The following is a 17,897-nucleotide window of genomic DNA, read 5'->3' on the forward strand; positions in this document are numbered from 1 at the left end:
TGTGTGTGTGTGTGTATATATATATATACACACACACACACAGGAATAATTGAAAGAGATAACTTACAACCTTTTGTTGTTCTACCCTTAAAACACTCCTGGCTTTCGTTCACCTTTGCTGAAACCGCTCTACTTTGGATTCCCTAAATGTCTTGTAATAGTATCCTTCACGGATACCTCACTCTGAAACATGCACTCCTGAGCAACTGTCAGCTCCTCTCCCACCTCCGGTTCTACATTAAAATGCTCTATCTCCTTTTTAAATGTTAGTGCCAGCAGCCTGGTTCCATCTCAGTTAACCCATTAGTGCCCAATGTTCCCATAATAAGTGCCCATATGGGAAAATTGGGCACTAATGGGTTAAGGTGGAGTATCCTTTTGGAACAGGCTCCCCCTTCCCCAGAATGTTGCCCAGTTCCTAACAAATCTAAATCCCTCCTCCTTGCACCATCGTCTCATCCACACATTGAGACTTCAGAGTTCTGCCTGTGCATGGAACAGCCGTGCTAGCGGCTGCCATGCGATGCCCATTCATTTTGAATGGGTGTTGGCATTACTGCACAGCTTAAACAGGGGGGTAAATTTGGCTTCCAGAACCTCCCTCCCACATTTTCCTATGTCTTTAATACCCACATGTACCAAGGTAGCCGGTTCCTCCCCAGCACAGTCTAAAATCTTGGAGAGGAGCAGACAGAGGCCCCCTCTGACAAGGAGACTGCAAGAAGAGAGGGGCTACCAGAGGGGAGAACGCCAGCACCCCGAAAATCCAGCACCTAAGCTGAGGAGAAGGTAGTTCACACATCCCGAAATGCCCGAAAGCGGCTCCATGTCGGCCCAGATGGGCCAGCCAGCCAGCCAGGCCACCCAAGGATGGCCGGGAGACAGCAGCCACTCACCCCGAGTGCCCTGCTGGTTCCCCATCCCCTGGAAGGGAGAATGCCAGGCTCGAAACCGAGCCCTCTGGCCAAAATTCTAAGGACCAGGCCTACCCTTAGTGCTGACATGAAACCGGGCACTTGCCGAGCCCACATGGCGGTCCAAGAATGTCCCTTGGCAAACGCTGGAGCCCAACTCACCGAGCTCCTGAACCAAATCGCTGAGGGTGTACCCAAAGAGAAAGGTGCCCCAAAGTGGAAACCTGACCACGCAGGCCTTGGAGGTGGCAACCACCGCCTACGGCCACAGGCAGAACTGACAGCTTGTGGTGAATGCCAAAGACATACCCTAGGCCGAAGCCCGAAGAATGTCATACACAGCGTCCACCAGACAGGCAAAACGTGGCTCCAACCAGGCAGCCCCGGGACTGCCCCGGGAAACAGACTGCTGCTGCCACTGCAAACAGGTTCATGCCGCAGTCCTCGACCCAAGACAGCATGCAGCAGCAAAGACAAAAGGCTACCAATAGAAGCCTGCAGCTCCTAATGCAAACACCTCCAAGACGGGCTACAAGGTCTGATTCAGCTTCCCATCTAGTAGATTCCGCGAGGCAAAGCCACCTGCAACCAGGAAGGGAAAATTCAAGGTGACTGCAGACACTGAGTCCAGTGTAGAGAACGGAGCTTTTCCTTCTCCCTGCACTAGAGAAAAGTGGGCCATGGTTCTCCCAACTTGCAGGCCTGAGTCAAGTGCACTGTACATTGTGGTAAACAGGCCCCGAATGATGGAGAACACCTTGGACAAGCCCCTGAGGCCCTACGCAAGGCTAGCCGCCCGACTCTCCTCCAGAGAACCCCAAGGGTTTTGCTATGGGAAGTGCTGCTAGCGCCACCGAAAACAGGGAGCCGAAATCCCCCGCTGAAACAGACCGAGCACCTGAGGGTCATCCCCCTCCCCCAGAGGGAGCTCACCCTCCACCAAGGGCTCTGACAGAGGAGACCCCATAGAGCAGACCAATGGCAGCAAAACAAAACGAAGACTCCACGTGTTATCCGCTGCGAACTCCTGGGAGCCGGTGGGGAAAACCCTGTCCCCTGTCCCCCAGGAGATGCTAGGGCCGCTGGAGAAGGAACTACTTGCACCAACCCAAAGTCTGGCAGAGGAAGAGAACAAGCCCAGAAGGACAGGCTCTGACTCAGGGGGCCCTCGCGCCGGCAGAAAACAAAATGGCTGCCATTCCCGCCTCCCTCTGAGGCGAAAAGCCGAGACGCTGCACTGGGGACCAGAGCTGCAAGAAACGCATTGCTGCGACTGAGGGCACTCTGTGTGCGTGAGCCCCAACTCAACCCCTCCACTCGGGAACCGGACTGCACACTGTGCAGCAGCCCAAGAAGGAACCTCACGCACTGCAAGACAGGCAGCTCCTCGCACTCCCAGCGGGGGCTGCCATGGACGAAGATTGTTGCAGCGCGGGAAAGCATGTGGCACACCACACTACACACTCGCTTGTCTTTTGTGCGCTTTTTTTTTTTAAAACCAGAGCGCAGCACACTCAACCATAAAGCTCTTTTTCTTTTTTTTTTTTGTGAGCACAGACACAAATCGCTCCCAAGGACGTCCTGAGGCCCAAAGCACAGCAGAGAACACACTACCCCGGGTCTATGCTCCCAGGGGACATGGCCAACCCCCTGTAAAGGCAGAGCACAGCACCAACGGCCTGCCAAACTCACTGCGCTGCCTGCACTGTTCCTTATCTTCTGAAGCAGACTGGTTGCTTAGCAGGCTCCCATAAGAACACAGAATATTCCAGGGGGAAAGCACGACAGGGACCCAGCACCACCAGGTATATCTGCTCACTATGCTCAACCGGGAACCAGTTGGCCAACTGGACCAGGAGCAAGGCCTCAGAACCAGAGACAGAGGAAGTCTGTCCATCCACCTGCTGAAGATAGAAGATACTGAGAAGCTGAGCTGCTAGCAGGGAGCTATGTCGTGGTGCTCAGTTCTGTATTCTCTATCTCCACCTGCTGGTCGATGGACATAACTACCCACTTGTCCTGGAATAGTGGGAATGAACTTAATGGAAGGGAATATTAGCGGTATACAAGAATTGATTTGATTACTGCAGGTTAGTAAAAGGGTCCGCAAATGTTGAGTCACAAGACCATACAAGGAGCCAATAGGAAAAGCTATGCCAGATATAAGATAAAGATGTGCCCCCAGCCATTTACCTCTTTTGTACTACAAGGATTCAGTTGTACAATTTCTTTATCTGCACAATCTGCATTAATTTCTGCTGGAGGTAAAAACTTTGGCTTTTTTGTCACATTCCCCAACAGCTGACTTGGAGCAGCAGATCTTCTCATACTTCCTCTAGTGCTCTAAAAACAAAACAAAAAAAAAAAAAGAGAGAAAAGATTTTGTTATATGTTTTTCAATGTGGGTTTAGATAAACTCAAGCCATAAAATAAAATAAAATTACATTCCCATTTGAACCCTTCACAAATTGTCTACAAATTACAGTATGTGCCTCGGTAAATTTCTAATGTTGACCGTAAATTTGCTTAAGGAGGGATACCACTTGCCTTTTGCTATGTGTTACGTAATAGAAAAGAGGAGATATTTTTCAGTTGGTTATCCTCGTTTGGAATGGCCAAGCTAAGACCTGATCAGTTCATTGAGGTTATAAGTAGAAGTAGTTTTTGAGGGCAGCTTATCTTTGTTCCTTTCTGCCAGTCTAGCAAGAAATAGCTCAGGGTTTCTCAGCCATTGAGGTTCTGAGTATTGAATAAAACTTTTGACCGAGAAAAAAATAAGAAAGTAGTTTTGCATCTTTTCACCTGCAGAAAAGTTGAGGGTGTATTGTTGAGGCTTATGACCAGTGGAGGTATACACTGCGGGGTGGGGGGGGGGGGGGGGGAAGGAAAACTGACAAGTCTACAGTGAAGTGCTGAACTCTTATTTTTGTTGACAGGATTATCAACGGGGAGGATTATACTGGAGAAGAGGAGATCCAGCAAGTGTGTTCACAACAATCAGAAGGCATAGTATTAGGCAAAGAACCAAATCAGTAGCAATCAGAATCCATAAAGACAGGGAGTTGCTGTTAAGTACTTTATAAGGTTCAGGAGAGCAGCCTGCAGAAGAACTGGAAAATTAGCAAGAAGAATTATGAAAGAGAATTTTGTGGCGTCCTGACAGGATGCACTTTAATTTCTCCTCAGATTCTAAGTACATAAGTGTTGCCATACTGATACGGACAGAAAGTACTTCAAGCCCAGTATCCTATTTCCAACAGTGGCCAATCCAGGTTACAACTACCGCTTTCCCACATGCATCACTTTCCACTTGCTCACATTAAACATCATCTGCCATTTCGATGCCCAGTCTCCCAGTCTTGTGAGGTCATCTTGCAATTTTTCACAATCCTCTTGCGATTTAACAATTTTGAATAACTTTACCTCACTAGTTATTCCCATATCTAGATCATTTATAAAAGCAGCAATCCCAATACAGACTTATGCAGAACCTCACTATCTACACTTCTCCATTGAGAATACTGACCATTTAACCCTACTCTCTGTTTTTAATCCACAATAGAACACTATCTCCTATACCATGACTTTCCAATTTCCTCTGGAGTCTTTCATGAAGTACTTTGTCAAATGCCTTTTGAAAATCCAGATACACAATATCGACTGGCTCACCTTTATCCACATGTTCGTTCACCCCTTCAAAGAAATGTAGTAGATTGATGAGGCAAGATTTCTCTTCACTAAATCCATGTTGGCTTTGTCTCGTTAATCCATGCTTTTGAATATGCTCTGTAATTTTGCTCTTTATAATAGTCTCTACCATTTTGCCCAGCACCAACGTCAGACTCACCGGTCTGTAATTTCTTGGATCATCTCTAGAAACCTTTGTAAAAATTGGCGTTACATTGGCCATTCTTCAGTCTTCCAGTACCATGGCTTGATTTTAAAAAATAAATTATATATTACTAACAATAGTTCTGCAAGTTCATTTTTCAATTCTAGCAATACTCTGGGATGTATACCATCTGGTCCTGGCGATTTGCTACTCTTCAATTTGTCAAATTGCCCCATTACATCTTCCAGGTTTACAGAGATTTCATTCAGTTTTTCTGACTTGTCAGCACGGAATACCACTTCAGGCATCGGTATCTCTCCCACATTTTCCTTGGTGAAGACCAAAGCACATAATTCATTTAGGGGGGCATAATCGAAGGGGACGCCCAAGTTTTGCTGTGGACGTCCTCGCAAAACGTCCCAGTGAAGGGGCGGGGAGACCCGTATTATCAAAACAAGATGGACGCCCATCTTTCGTGTCAATAATACGGTCGGGGACGCCCAAATCTTGAAATTTAGCTTGTCCTTAGAGATGGTCGTCCCTAGACTTGGTCGTTTCTGATTTTCGGCGATAATGGAAGCCAAGGACGCCCATCTCAGAAACGACCAAATGCAAGCCCATTTGTAGTGCACTGGTCCCCCTGACATGCCAGGACACCAACCGGGCACCCTAGGGGGCACTGCAGTGGACTTCAGAAATTGCTCCCAGGTACATAGCTCCCTTACCTTGTGTGCTGAGCCCCCCCAACCCCCCCCCCAAAACCCACTATCCCCAACTGTATACCACTACCATAGCCCTTACGGGTGAAGGGGGCACCTAGATGTGGGTACAATGGGTTTGTGGTGGGTTTTGGAGGGCTCACATTTACCACCACAAACGTAACAGATAGGGGGGGGGGCCTGGGTCTGCCTTCCTGAAGTGCACTACACCCACTAAAACTGCTCCAGGGACCTGCATACTGCTGTCAGGGAGCTGGGTATGACATTTGAGGCTGGCAAAAAATATTTTTAAAGATTTTTGAGGGTGGGAGGGGGTTAGTGACCACTAGGGGAGAAAGGGGAGGTCATCCCCGATTCTTTCCGGTGGTCAACTGGTCATTTCGGGCACCTTTTTGTGCCTTGGTTGTAAGAAAAACAGGACCAGGTAAAGTCATCCAAATGTTCGTCAGGGACGCCCTTTTTTTTCCATTATGGGTTGAGATTGCCCATGTGTTAGGCACGCTCAAGTCCTGCCTTTGCTATGCCTCCAACATGCCTCCAGGAACTTTGGTCATCCCCGCGACGGAAAGCAGTTGGGAACGCCCAAAATCGGCTTTTGATTATACCGATTTGGGCGACCCTGTGAGAAGGACGCCCATCTTCCGATTTGTGTCGGAAAATGGATGTCCTTCTCTTTCAAAAATAAGCATGTTAGTCTCTCCCCTATGGCTCTGTCTTCCCTGAGAGCCCCTTTAACCCCCTCGGACATCTAGTGGTCCAATCGATTCTTTTGCCAGCTTCTTGTTTTAAAAATACCTAAAAAAGTTTTTACTATGCGTTTTTGCCTCCAACACAATCTTCTTTTCAAAGTCTCTCTTTGCCATATCAGCACTTTGCATTTGATTTGACATGTAGTTTCCTATTATTTTCAGTTGGATCCTTCTTCCATGTTCTAAAGGATTTTCTTTTAGCCCCAATAGCTTCCTTCACCTCACTTTTTAACCATGCCGGCTGTTGTTTTGTCTTCCTTCCTCCTTTTTTAATAGACGGAATATATTTGGCTTGGGCTTCCAGGATAGTATTTTTGAACAGCATCCAACACTGATGTAAATTTTTGACCTACGCAGCTGCTCCTTTAAGGTTTTTTTATTCACCATTCTTCTCATTTTATCTTAGTCTCCTTTTTGAAAGTTAAATGCTAACGTATTGGATTTACTGTGTGTACTTACTCCAGAGCTTATATCAAATCTGATCATGTTATGTTCACTGTTACCATTAGCTCCTGCACCAAATCATTCGCTTCACTAAGGACTAAATCTAGAATTGTTCCTCCTCTTGTTGGCTCCTGAACCAGCTGCTCCATAAAGCAATCCTTGATTCCATCAAGGAATTTCACCTCTCTAGTATGCACTGATGTTACATTTATCCAGTCAATATCAGGGTAATTGAAATCACTCATTATTATTGTGTTCCCCAGTTTGTTAGCCTCCATAATTTCTCATAACATTTCTACATCTGTCTCTTCATCCTGGCCAGGTGGAGGATAGTACACTCCTATCACTATCCTTTTCCCCTTTACACATGGAATTTCAATCCATAGGGATTCCTTTTTTTTTTTTTTTTTAATTTTAATTTTTATTATTTAAACAATTATACAAGTTGTAGTAACAACATACTTGTGGAAACACAGAGATCATACAAAGAAAAATAAACATCTGGACCAACTGGTCTCAAGCGAAAAATATAATAACAACAATCCTATCTCTTTCTCAGACCTCAATCTTCAAAGGGGGGGAAAGGTGGTGAAAATCATATAAGAGAGATTAAGAAAGAAAACATTATCTATATGTCAGTGGCATTACTTCTGATGTTTCTCACTATTTCTGATGATTATTCTCAAGTTTTTCCTATCTACAAAACCCTGTAATTGTTCAGGATCATAAAAAATATACTTATTATTCAAATATTTGACAATACATTTACAGGGGTAAGCGAGTAGAAAAGAAGCACCCATTTCTCTCACTCTATCCCTTTGTAACAAAAATTTTCTACGTCTTTCTTGAGTTACTCTAGTAACGTCAGGATAAATCCATATTCTTTGACCATAAAATGGTTTCTGAAGATTTTTAAAGTATAGTCTCATTAATGAACTTAAGTCTTGCTCAAATATTAAGGAAATAATTAGAGTTCCACGAGTTGTCACTTCAGTTATGGATTCTTCCAGTATAGCAGTTAAATTCTGAAGATCTATTTCTTTACCCTCTTGTCCAGGTTCATTCTTCTTTGTCAATATTTTTAAGTAATAAATTTTTTTACACGGAGGGATAGCTTGAGATGGTAAGTTCAGATTCTCCGTTAGGTATTTTTTAAATAAATCATTTGGAGATATCCCAGATATTATGGGGAAATTTATTGCTCTAAGAGTCAATCTTCTATTGAAATTTTCTAACTGTTCGATTTTTCTATGAAGCAGAAATTTATCTTTTACCATTGAATCAGTCGTAGCCTTAATAGTTTTTATTTCCTCATAGTTCTGGGATATTTTGGCCATTGTCTCTGAACGTACCTTATCCAGGGATTCCGATAAATGAGTCATTTTTGTCCCAATTGAAGTGGTTTCTCGAACGGATTTAGAAACAATATGTTTTAGATCCTGAATCGCTTTCCAAATTGAAGTCAACATTATTTCTACCGGGTTTACTTCTTCCATGCTATCTTCCGTCGCAAACTCAAGAAAGGCACTGCCGGACTGAATGCTAGCTTCAACGCCTTCCGTTGTTTCAAACAGACCTTGCTCTTTCCTTTGTGTTGCCGGGCATGGAGGTGGAATAATCTCTGGGGGCGAGAGAGAGATGTCTAAACCCAAGGGCGTCGGCGCTCCTTCGACGGCGTCCATCGCGGGTGTCGCCTCTCCAGCTTTGCGAGATTGGGTTACTACGAAGCGCTCCAGTGTTTGCTGCCGCGGAGACGATGTCCTGGCCACCGGCAGTTGACCCCTGGTAATCGCCTTTCTTTTGGAATGAGGCATTGTAAGTAACCAAACTTTTTTAGGAAATATTATTTCAAGGCAGCAGGAGCGTCTCGTGTATACATTAGATCGCCATCTTACCACCGGAAGTTCCCCCCCAATCCATAGGGATTCCAAGATGTGTTTCATATCCTGTAGAATTTTTAGTCTATTTGATTCAAGGCCCTCCTTAACATACAATGCTACCCCTCCACCAATTTGATCAACCCTATCACTGCAATATAATGTATCCTGGTATGACAGTGTCCCACTGGTTATCCTCCTTCCACCAGGTCTTGGGACCTCTTCTTTTCTCCATCTATACTTCTTCCCTTAGTACTCTGACCTCATCCCATGGTTTTCAGTATCACTTTTATACTGATGACTCCTAGATCTACCTCGCCACACCAGGAATTTCAGCGGGAACCAGGCCCAAGTATCAGCCTGCCTGTCTGACAATGCTGCATGGATGTCTCACCGCTATCTGAAACTAAACATGACCAAGACTGAGCTTCTTATCTTTCCCCCATTCCCTATCTCTGTGGATAACATTCTCATTCTCCCTGTCTCATTAGCTCGTAACCTTGGGGTCATCTTTGTCGCCTCTCTTTCTCTGCACATATCCAACAGACTGCTAAAACCTGTCATTTCTTTATCTATATCACCACCAAAATTTGTCTCTTCCTTTCTGAGCACACTACCAAAACCCTTATCCACACTCATCACCTCTCGCTTAGACTACTGCAACTTGCTTCTCACAGGTCTCCCACTACGCCATCTCTCTCCCTTTCAATCTGTTCAAAATTCTGCTGAAAGATTTATATTATGCCAGTGTCGCTATGCTCATATTAGCCCTCTCCTCAAGTCACTTCATTGGCCCCCTGTTTCCGCATACAGTTCAAACTCCTCTTATTGACTTACAAGTGAATTCACTCTGCAGCTCCTCAGTACCCCTCCACTCTTATCTCTCCCTACACACCTCCCCAGGAACTCCGTTCATTGGGTAAATCTCTCTTGTCTATTGTCGGGTTCTCGAGGACCTTTGCATTCTGTCAGGTCCTCGAGGCAGAACCGGAATTCGTGAGCCCTTGGACCACTGCCAAGGAGCGGCAGCGGCAGGCGAGACCACCCTGGAACTGGATACACGGAAGGATAGGGCTGGACCTCTGGACTGGAGTCGGGACTGAGGCAGGCAACTGGAACTGGTAGAACAGGAACAGCTTCACCTGCACTTAGCCACCATTCCTCCGGCGTTGAGCACCGGAGTGCTGGCGGCCGGCAGGACTTGCAGGACGTGGCCGGTACTGGAGATCCAGAGGACCCACCCTGGGTCAGGGAACATGAGGAAGCTAGACTAACTACTAGACTCAGACTGAAAGCTGCTGTGCTGCCCCTAGCAAGGAACACAAGACAGACCAGGGAGACAAGACAAACAGAAGCGTAACAGGAGCAAAGACTAGGGCACACAGCAAGCTAGGCAGAACGGGGTACCGGGAATACTTACCGGGTAAACCCACTAGCTAGGTAGAGGCAGGATACAGGATAAGCACCCAGGAAATACACGCTAGCTAGACAGAGACAGGATTCAGGATGAACACTCAGGATATACAAGCAGGGTTCAGGATATACACTCAGGATATATAAGCAGGGTTCAGGATAGGCATTCAGGGTAAATGCCCTAGCTAGGAAGAGGCAGGGTTCAGGATATACCCTCAGGATATACAAGCAGGGTTCAGGATAGGCACTCAGGGTAAACGCTCTAGCTAGGCAGAGGCAGGGTTCAGGATAACCCCTCATGGTAAATGCCTTAGCTAGGCAGAAGCAGGGTTCGACAGGAACCAGCAGAGGTCAGGGCTGGCAGCGAGGAAAGTCAGGAACAAGCAGGAGTCAAACTCGACAGGCAAACAGAAGGAGAACCAGGACCTAACAGAGTCTTAGGGCTGGCAGCAGGCAGAAGGGTATATCGGGGTTCAGGCAATAGTCAGAGGCAGGCAGCAAGCAGAGAATATCGGGGTTCAGGCAACAGTCAGAGACAGGCAGCAGATGATAGAATACACCAGCAACTAGCAGAGTCAGGCTGAAGCTACAGACTCCCATCACAAACCGAGGGAGAGTGGCTGAAGGCTTCAGACGCCAAACACTGAGCAAGAGAGTAGTAGGACAAGCAGTCCACAGACACAGAGTAGCAGGGCAGAGCCCCCCACGGAAGGACTAGCAGTCCACAGACACAAACAAAAGGGCAGAGCCCACACAGAAGGACACAAGAGAAGCTGGGCCAGAACCCGGAGAAAGGCTAAGCAGTACTGCAGCAGAACACTAACTAACCTGACCTGGCCTGGCCTAAAGGCATAACACCATGCAAAGGCCCTGAATGCAAGCACAGCACTTCCTTATGAAGGCCCTCACTGATGATGTCACCTGCGCAGGACAGGAGCAGGAAACACACTCACACCGAGGGAAGGCTGGGAACACATAGGAAGTTAACCCACAGGAAAGACAAGCAGGAGCCATCTTGGAAGCTGCCACAGAGTAGGCGGCAGCCATCTTAGATGCTGGCTCCCCAGAGAGGCATAGCCCACACAGGTGAGGTCTAGTGAAGTAATCAGCACACCCAGCCAGAGAGAAAACTAACACAGAGACAGACAGAAGCCAGCACAGAGGCTGACCCCCAGAAACAAGGTAAGGCTGAGGGTGGTCATGGCCACAAACGTGACATCTATACCCTTCTCCTTCATTGCCCATTCCGTTCCATTTATCTTGCTGCACCATACGCCTGGAATAGACTTCCAGAATCAGTACTACTACTACTAACTAACATTTCTAAAGCGCTACTAGGGTTACGCAGCGCTGTACAATTTAAACATAGAAGGACAGTCCCTGCTCAAAGAGCTTACAATCTAAAAGACAAGAGAACAATTTAAAGACAAGTGAACAATCTAGAGGACGAGTGAACAGTTAATCTGATAGGGTGGATAGATTGGGCCATTTCATATTTCTAGAGCGGTTAGGCGCCGAAGGCAGCATTGAAAAGGTGAGTTTTAAGCAGAGATTTGAAGATGGGTAGGGAGGGGGCATGGCGTATGGGTAAAGGAAGATTGTTCCAGGCATAGGGTGAGGCAAGGCAGAATGCTCCATCTCTGGCCTCTTGAAATCTGACTAAAAGTCCACCTTTTTGAGGCTGCTTTTTATTTCTAACCCCTATTCACTTGTTCAGTACCCATGTCTGTTTTATCATTCCCACCTTAAGTTCCTTATCCCTTATTTGCCTTGTTTGTCTGTCCCGATTAGATGTTAAGCTCTGTTAAGCAGGGACGGTCTCTTACATGTTCAAGTGCACAGCTCTGCGTATGTCTAGTAGCACTATGGAAATGATTAGTAGTAGTAGTAGGAAGAAAATCCTAAAGGCATGGAGAGAATAAAGAAGAGAAACAAACAGGCTCATTTTCAAAGCACTTAGCCTCCCAAAGTTCCATAGAAACCTATGGAACTTAGCCTCCCAAAGTGCTTTGAAAATATGCCTCAAAGTAATCTACTAAACTTGTGAAGGTCAATTCTAACTTAGGCACCAATTCTGCGCTCAAATTTACAGAGTTTGAACACTTAGGTACATGAATGATTTCACAAATGGGCATTTACATGCTTATCTGCTAGGCATAATTCTATAAAATTGGTGCATTAGTCACATGGCGCATAAGGAGAAACTATGCCTTACCTGATAATTTTCTTTTCATTAGTCAGTGAAAACATTCTGGACGAATTGGGTTATCCCTTCCTACCAGCACGTGAACATAGAGAAAAGACTAAATTCTACCAGCAACATCACTGGTAATAAGCTGTGGTGCCACATGAAAGATTACAGTATGACTCTGCAAAAGCAAAAAGTCCCTTTGTAACATATCCATGCCCTATCAGCTATTACAACCACAATGAGCAGCAACAAACCATGGCACTCGCTACCTTGCACACACCAGGGAAAAGCCAAATGCAGCTACAAATCAGAAAAACAAAACGAATTGTTCCATTTTGTTCTTTTAATTTTTTATGTTGAGCAACTGAGAGAGCACAGAGCATATATAGGACATCGGGCTGAGGTCTTCCAAGTGCGGGATTGCAGAACGGTTTTGATGACAAAAGAAAATAAGGTAAGGTATAAATTTCTCCTTTCTCAATGTCAGCTAAACCATTCCGCACAAATGGAATGTGTCGAAGCAGGTCTACTGGGCAGGGGAAGACAAGGCCCCCCGCATGAGAACCCTGCGAAAGTCCAAAAGGGCTCTGGCCAGCTCATCCAACTTGTAATGTTTGATAAATGAATGAAATGACAAACACGTCGCCGCTCTACAAATCTCCTTGTGGGACACTATCTGAGCCACCGACCAAGAAGCGGCCTGAGCCCTGGTAGAGTGGGCCTTGAGTCCCTGAGGAACCGGTCTACTCCTGCTGATGTAGGTGGACTCAATTGCCACTGAGCAAGAAGCAAGACAGACCAGATTAAAAAGAACGATCATCAAAAAAGCATGACAAGACTCCAAGCGAGCCACCTCCGGTGACTGGGAGCTGCTGCAACCACCACAGCACAGCCTACATGACATAGCTGGATACTGCCACTGAATGTTGTTGAGCATGGTCATTAGTGTTGTGTGGTCTACTAGGTCGAAGGCACTTCACATATGAATTCTAGTAGTAAGATTTTCTGTCCTTGGCATATTAAACTTCTGAACTTTGTTATCAGAGTGGTTATGACCGTCTCAGTACTGTGTTGTGGTCTGAAACCTGATTGGGAGTTGTGAAGGATTGAAAATTGTGTCAAGTATTCCATTAATTGCTGTGCTACCATACCCTCCATCGTTTTGGTCAATAGTGGTATTGAAGCCACTGGTCTGTATGTAGCTTGCGAGATCACTGATCTTGCTATTGGTGTTTTTTGTGATTGGGGGGGTTTAAAAAAGGTTTGGATGGATTCCTAAAGGAAAAGTCCATAGCCTTGGGGAAAATCCACTGCTTATTTCAAGAATAAGCAGAATAAAATGTATTGTACTGTTTTGGGATCTTGCCAGGTAATCTGGATTGGCCACTGTTAGAAACAGGATGCTGGGCTTCGGTCTGTCCCAGTATGGCAATACTTAATGTACGATGTCACCTTTGTCAGTTCGGAGTTGTCCATTCAAAAACATGCATATGATGTGTTCGGTGAAACGTTCAATGAACCAGTCTAGTGGGGTTTTCATCATATAGTTAGGGCAGTTATCTAGCAGTTTGCATGTCCATATTTTGTCAGTAATGTCCTAACTGTGCTGAATTCGGCTGTTTTAAGGGCAGACCACATTCTGTATGCCATGGTGTGAAAGTCAGTTTTGCATTCTTGTAATAAGTCTGTGATGGATGTCTATGTTTTCACAAGGTTTGATCTTGTGTTTACTATTCTTTGTTCAAAATATTGTGCGAGCTCTGTGGTTGGTGGTATTTCAGTCAATTATAGTACGTCTTAGTTTTTTCAATAGATTGTTCATAAGTTTGAATATTTTTTTCATATTATCTGTTCAGGGTTTGCATATATGCTGTAGTATGCTTTCTTTATGTTGTGTTTAAGGGTTCTTGTAGCTTTCCTCCGTATGGTTTTGTTTATGGCCCATATTCTTTCTAGTTTCCTGCACAGTTTTTTTCATGCATAGCAGCTTATCATTAAACCAGGGATATTTATTTATTGTTTTAATTTTTAGTGGTGTTATTTTATTCAGTGTGTTTTCGCTAGCTTCATCCCAATTTCTCATAAATGTGTTATGTCACTATATTCGTTCATCGCTGTTGTCCAGTAGGTGTGATGGTCTACCTTCCCTCTGGTTGTTAAAGAGTATAGTGATCTTGGTTCTCTTTTCTTGACGTTCTCTTTCCATTGTAGTGTAAATGTGAGCTTTTTGTGGTCTGACCATAATACCTCTTCCCATTTATGATTTTCTAATATGTGATTATTGTTGGCTGAAACCTGTGAGCTAGTAAGTCTAGTACGTGGTCTTTTGTGTGAGATGAAGTGGCTTGTCCTGTTTTCAAGTTCCTTTTTTTTTTTTTTTTGTTACATTTGTACCCCGCGCTTTCCCACTCATGGCAGGCTCATTGCGGCTTACATGGGGCAATGGAGGGTTAAGTGACTTGCCCAGAGTCACAAGGAGCTGCCTATGCCTGAAGTGGGAATCGAACTCAGTTCCTCAGTTCCCCAGGACCAAAGTCCACCACCCTAACCACTAGGCCACTCCTCCATTGGTTTAGGAAATCCATTAGAGTTCTGGTATTGGTGTCATATTGTTTTTCTAGGTGCAGATTAATATCTCCTAGTACGACGTCTGATTTGTATAGATATTTGATATGAAATTCAATAAATTGTCTTTAGCGTTTGGCCAGCTTCCTGGGGGGGTGGTAGAACAGTGTAATACATAGTCGTCCAGTCAGTGTTGTATCAATGATTTTGCATGCCAACATTTCAATTTCTGAGGATATATGTTTAGCGAAAGGCTCTACTGTGAAGGATTTGTATATTATTGCTACTCCACCTCCCTTCTTTTATTTTTGTTGATGTGTATTGTTTCATATTCCAGCGGGCATAGGTCGAGCAGTGCTGGGTCATCTTCGAGGTGTAACCATGTTTCTGTTAAGAACAGTATCCCTAGTTGATCCATTTTCATCCAGTCTCTTAAGTTTCGCTGACTTATTAACTGCCAGTCTTACATTTATATATCCTATGGGTATTGGAATGTATTTGATGTTAGTGTGTTTAACAGTTTGTAATTGTCTGTATGGTCAGTCTTTCTTGAGATTGTGGTTGTGTTGATTGTTATTCAGGATTAGCTTTTTGTTGGTGGTAGTTTGTTGTTTGGTCTATGTTTTGTTGAGAGGACTGTAGTTAGGCTCTTCCAGTTGCTGATGTGAGCGTCGTCTTATGGAGATGTGTATAGGAATTTTGTTCCATTCATTTGGTGAAGTCCAGTTATCCATATTATCATGCAGCAGAAAACTCATGTCCTTAGGTTAGCCATTTTGAAGTGGCGGAGTCATATAATTATTCTCAGGATCTGTTTATCTCCCAGTCAAGGCACAGGTCCGTTGCTGATTCTGGTAACAGTGTCCCGCCCGCACTCTGACATGCATTTCCAACAGTGGGCTCCAGCAGTGAGTCTGTTAGTCAGGAGAGGTTCTTGTCTACACCGCTGGAGTTCTCCTTCGCTCTGGTTCCCGGTCACCATGCTTCCATCAACGTTCCCGCCGTGGATATCCATGCGGAGATACAGAAGCGGTAGACTTCTAGATGTGATTACCTCTGCTGATGGCCTGGTAATCTTCTTTCTTGCCTTGCTAGGGGCCTGGAGAGCTGCAGCTAAATCCACTGGTGCTGTTGAGTGATCACCCCAGCTCTGGCCCTCAGTACTGCTAAAGAGAAGAAGTCTTGGACCTGAAACATGGAACACAACTGAGGGACCTTGTGGTTGAGAATGGTATGGCCCTGGGCTCATCCTTCACTTCCAAAGGAAATGGAATATCAGCCATTTCCTTAACAAAAGACGAAAATGAAAGGCTCTCCAGAGACTCTCCTTTCAGGTGGAGGGGAGTGTTCAGAAGGAATTCCATAGGACACATCCAAGGAAAAGTACTGTGGATCCTCCTCTAAATCTCCTCTTTGGTGTCAGACAATACCTCCTGATGGGAGTGCCTCAACATGGAGGAACCACATCACTGAAAATGGAATCGAGAAGGCTCACACCTCCACTCCAGCGAAGCATCCTCCACCGATGTGGAGGGAGTGCCAACTTGGATGGCATTCAACAACAGGGCTGCATGCAGCATTGGTGTTGGGGGCCGCACTCAGGCTGAGGGCCAAGCAGGGCCGCAACGGAAGGCAGGGTAGATGCAAACATCCCTGATACCTATGCATGAGGCCATCCAGCAGCTCAGGTAGCAAGGCCCAGATGCGCTCATCAAGGGGCAACATCGGGAAAAGCTGGGGTGCCAGCTCAGGCGTAGGTTGCAGAACTGCCGGGTCAATACGGCAGCAGAGTTTTGGCTCCTGGAAGACTGATGCGTCAGCACCTCCTCTATGGAAGAGAGCGGTCCTCCCGGCGCTGTCGTTTCTCGAGTGCTGAACCCTTTGATGCCCCGGAGCTCTCAGCACCATGCATCAAGGGTGACTGATCATGACGCTTCTTGGCCTTCAACTGAAGCGTATCACCGAGGCTCCTCGGTGCTGACAAAGACGATGTCAAATCCACAAGTCACCTCGAGATCGGGTCCGATGATGGACAGTCCCCACACAGCAGGAGGCCTCAAGGCCAATGCTTCAATGCTCCCAGTGTCTAAGGGTCTAACAGCAGCCATACTTACTGACGCTCCCAGTGCTAGTATGATGCTCGACGTCGATGTCCACACCTCTTACCTCGATGCAGACGTCAAGAAACCGAACTTGGCTCCAAAAATCCTCTCTTGTTGAACCTCTCTGGAAACCTGAGCTCTCTTCTTCATGCGAATACAGAACACAGTTAACGGGGCTATGGTCGGGCCCAAGACACTGCGGACACCAAGAATGGGCATCTTTCTCAGAGATTTTCTGATTGCACCGGGTAGAGCACTTGAAGCCACTGGGAACCTTCGTGAACATAGAAGGAAAATTTTCCTCAACTAAATTAAACAAAGCAAAGCAATGGTGCCTGAAAAAGGGGTAAGGCACAGCAAAAAAGAAAGGAAAGCTCCCAGTCGAAGTCAAAGCCTAAAAGCGGCCTGATGACAACGAAAAATAAAAGGAAACTTAAAACCAGGCAAAATAACTAAAAAAATTAAGGGAAGGGACAAAGGTTCCACAACAGGAACAAAATAAAAGATGAAAAAAAGAACAAAAAATAGCCGAAAGGCACAAAAAAAGCACTTTAGGACCAAGCGACGTGAGGAGACGGTAAAAAAACACATCCTCTCCTCACTGCAGTAGAAAAAGAACCGAGATCGCGTTTGAGCGGGAAGACACTTGCTCATGCGCCGTGGAGAATGTCACCTTCCACAAAGCTCTCATTAGACTTTTGTAAGTTCTGGACCGGCAACGCGGGTCTGTGTCACCCTACTACTACTACTAATATTAAACATTTCTATAGCGCTACTAGACTTACACCCCACTTGTGAGCGTGAGCCCTTACCCCCTACAAAATAGGTGATGGTAAGGGCTCATGCACTAACTTGTTAATGGCCGCACACTAATGGCAGCATGGCCATTAATTCGGAAAACGAAAAATCTGCCATTTTTGGTTGCGCTAAAAATGGCCTTGGCACGAGGGAAAGATCCACATAAAGGCGTGCTAAAGCCACTTTTTGGCGGAGCTTAGTAGAAAGGCCACAACCAGCTTATTTTCAAAGTAGATCGCCGCCCATCTTCCGACACAAAAATCGGGAGATGGCTAGCCATATCGGTATAATCG

General features: G+C 45.6%; 1 protein-coding gene across 2 annotated transcripts in view; it reads right to left on the reverse strand.

The window, feature by feature from the left end:
• The window catches only part of RAD54B (RAD54 homolog B), a 270,430-nt gene that overhangs the window by 242,904 nt on the left and 9,629 nt on the right, over window positions 1-17,897 (reverse strand). The window contains exon 2 of one of the 2 annotated variants that reach the window (XM_030216676.1): window positions 3,108-3,255. In XM_030216676.1, coding sequence (XP_030072536.1) covers window positions 3,108-3,242 — 135 coding nt within the window. In that variant the 5' untranslated portion in view covers window positions 3,243-3,255. Of the gene's footprint in view, window positions 1-3,107; window positions 3,258-17,897 lie in introns of both variants that reach the window. The other variant, XM_030216683.1, reaches the window with a different exon arrangement.

The sequence above is a fragment of the Microcaecilia unicolor genome, chromosome 1 (assembly GCF_901765095.1).
Source record: "Microcaecilia unicolor chromosome 1, aMicUni1.1, whole genome shotgun sequence".
Lineage (NCBI taxonomy): Eukaryota > Metazoa > Chordata > Amphibia > Gymnophiona > Siphonopidae > Microcaecilia > Microcaecilia unicolor.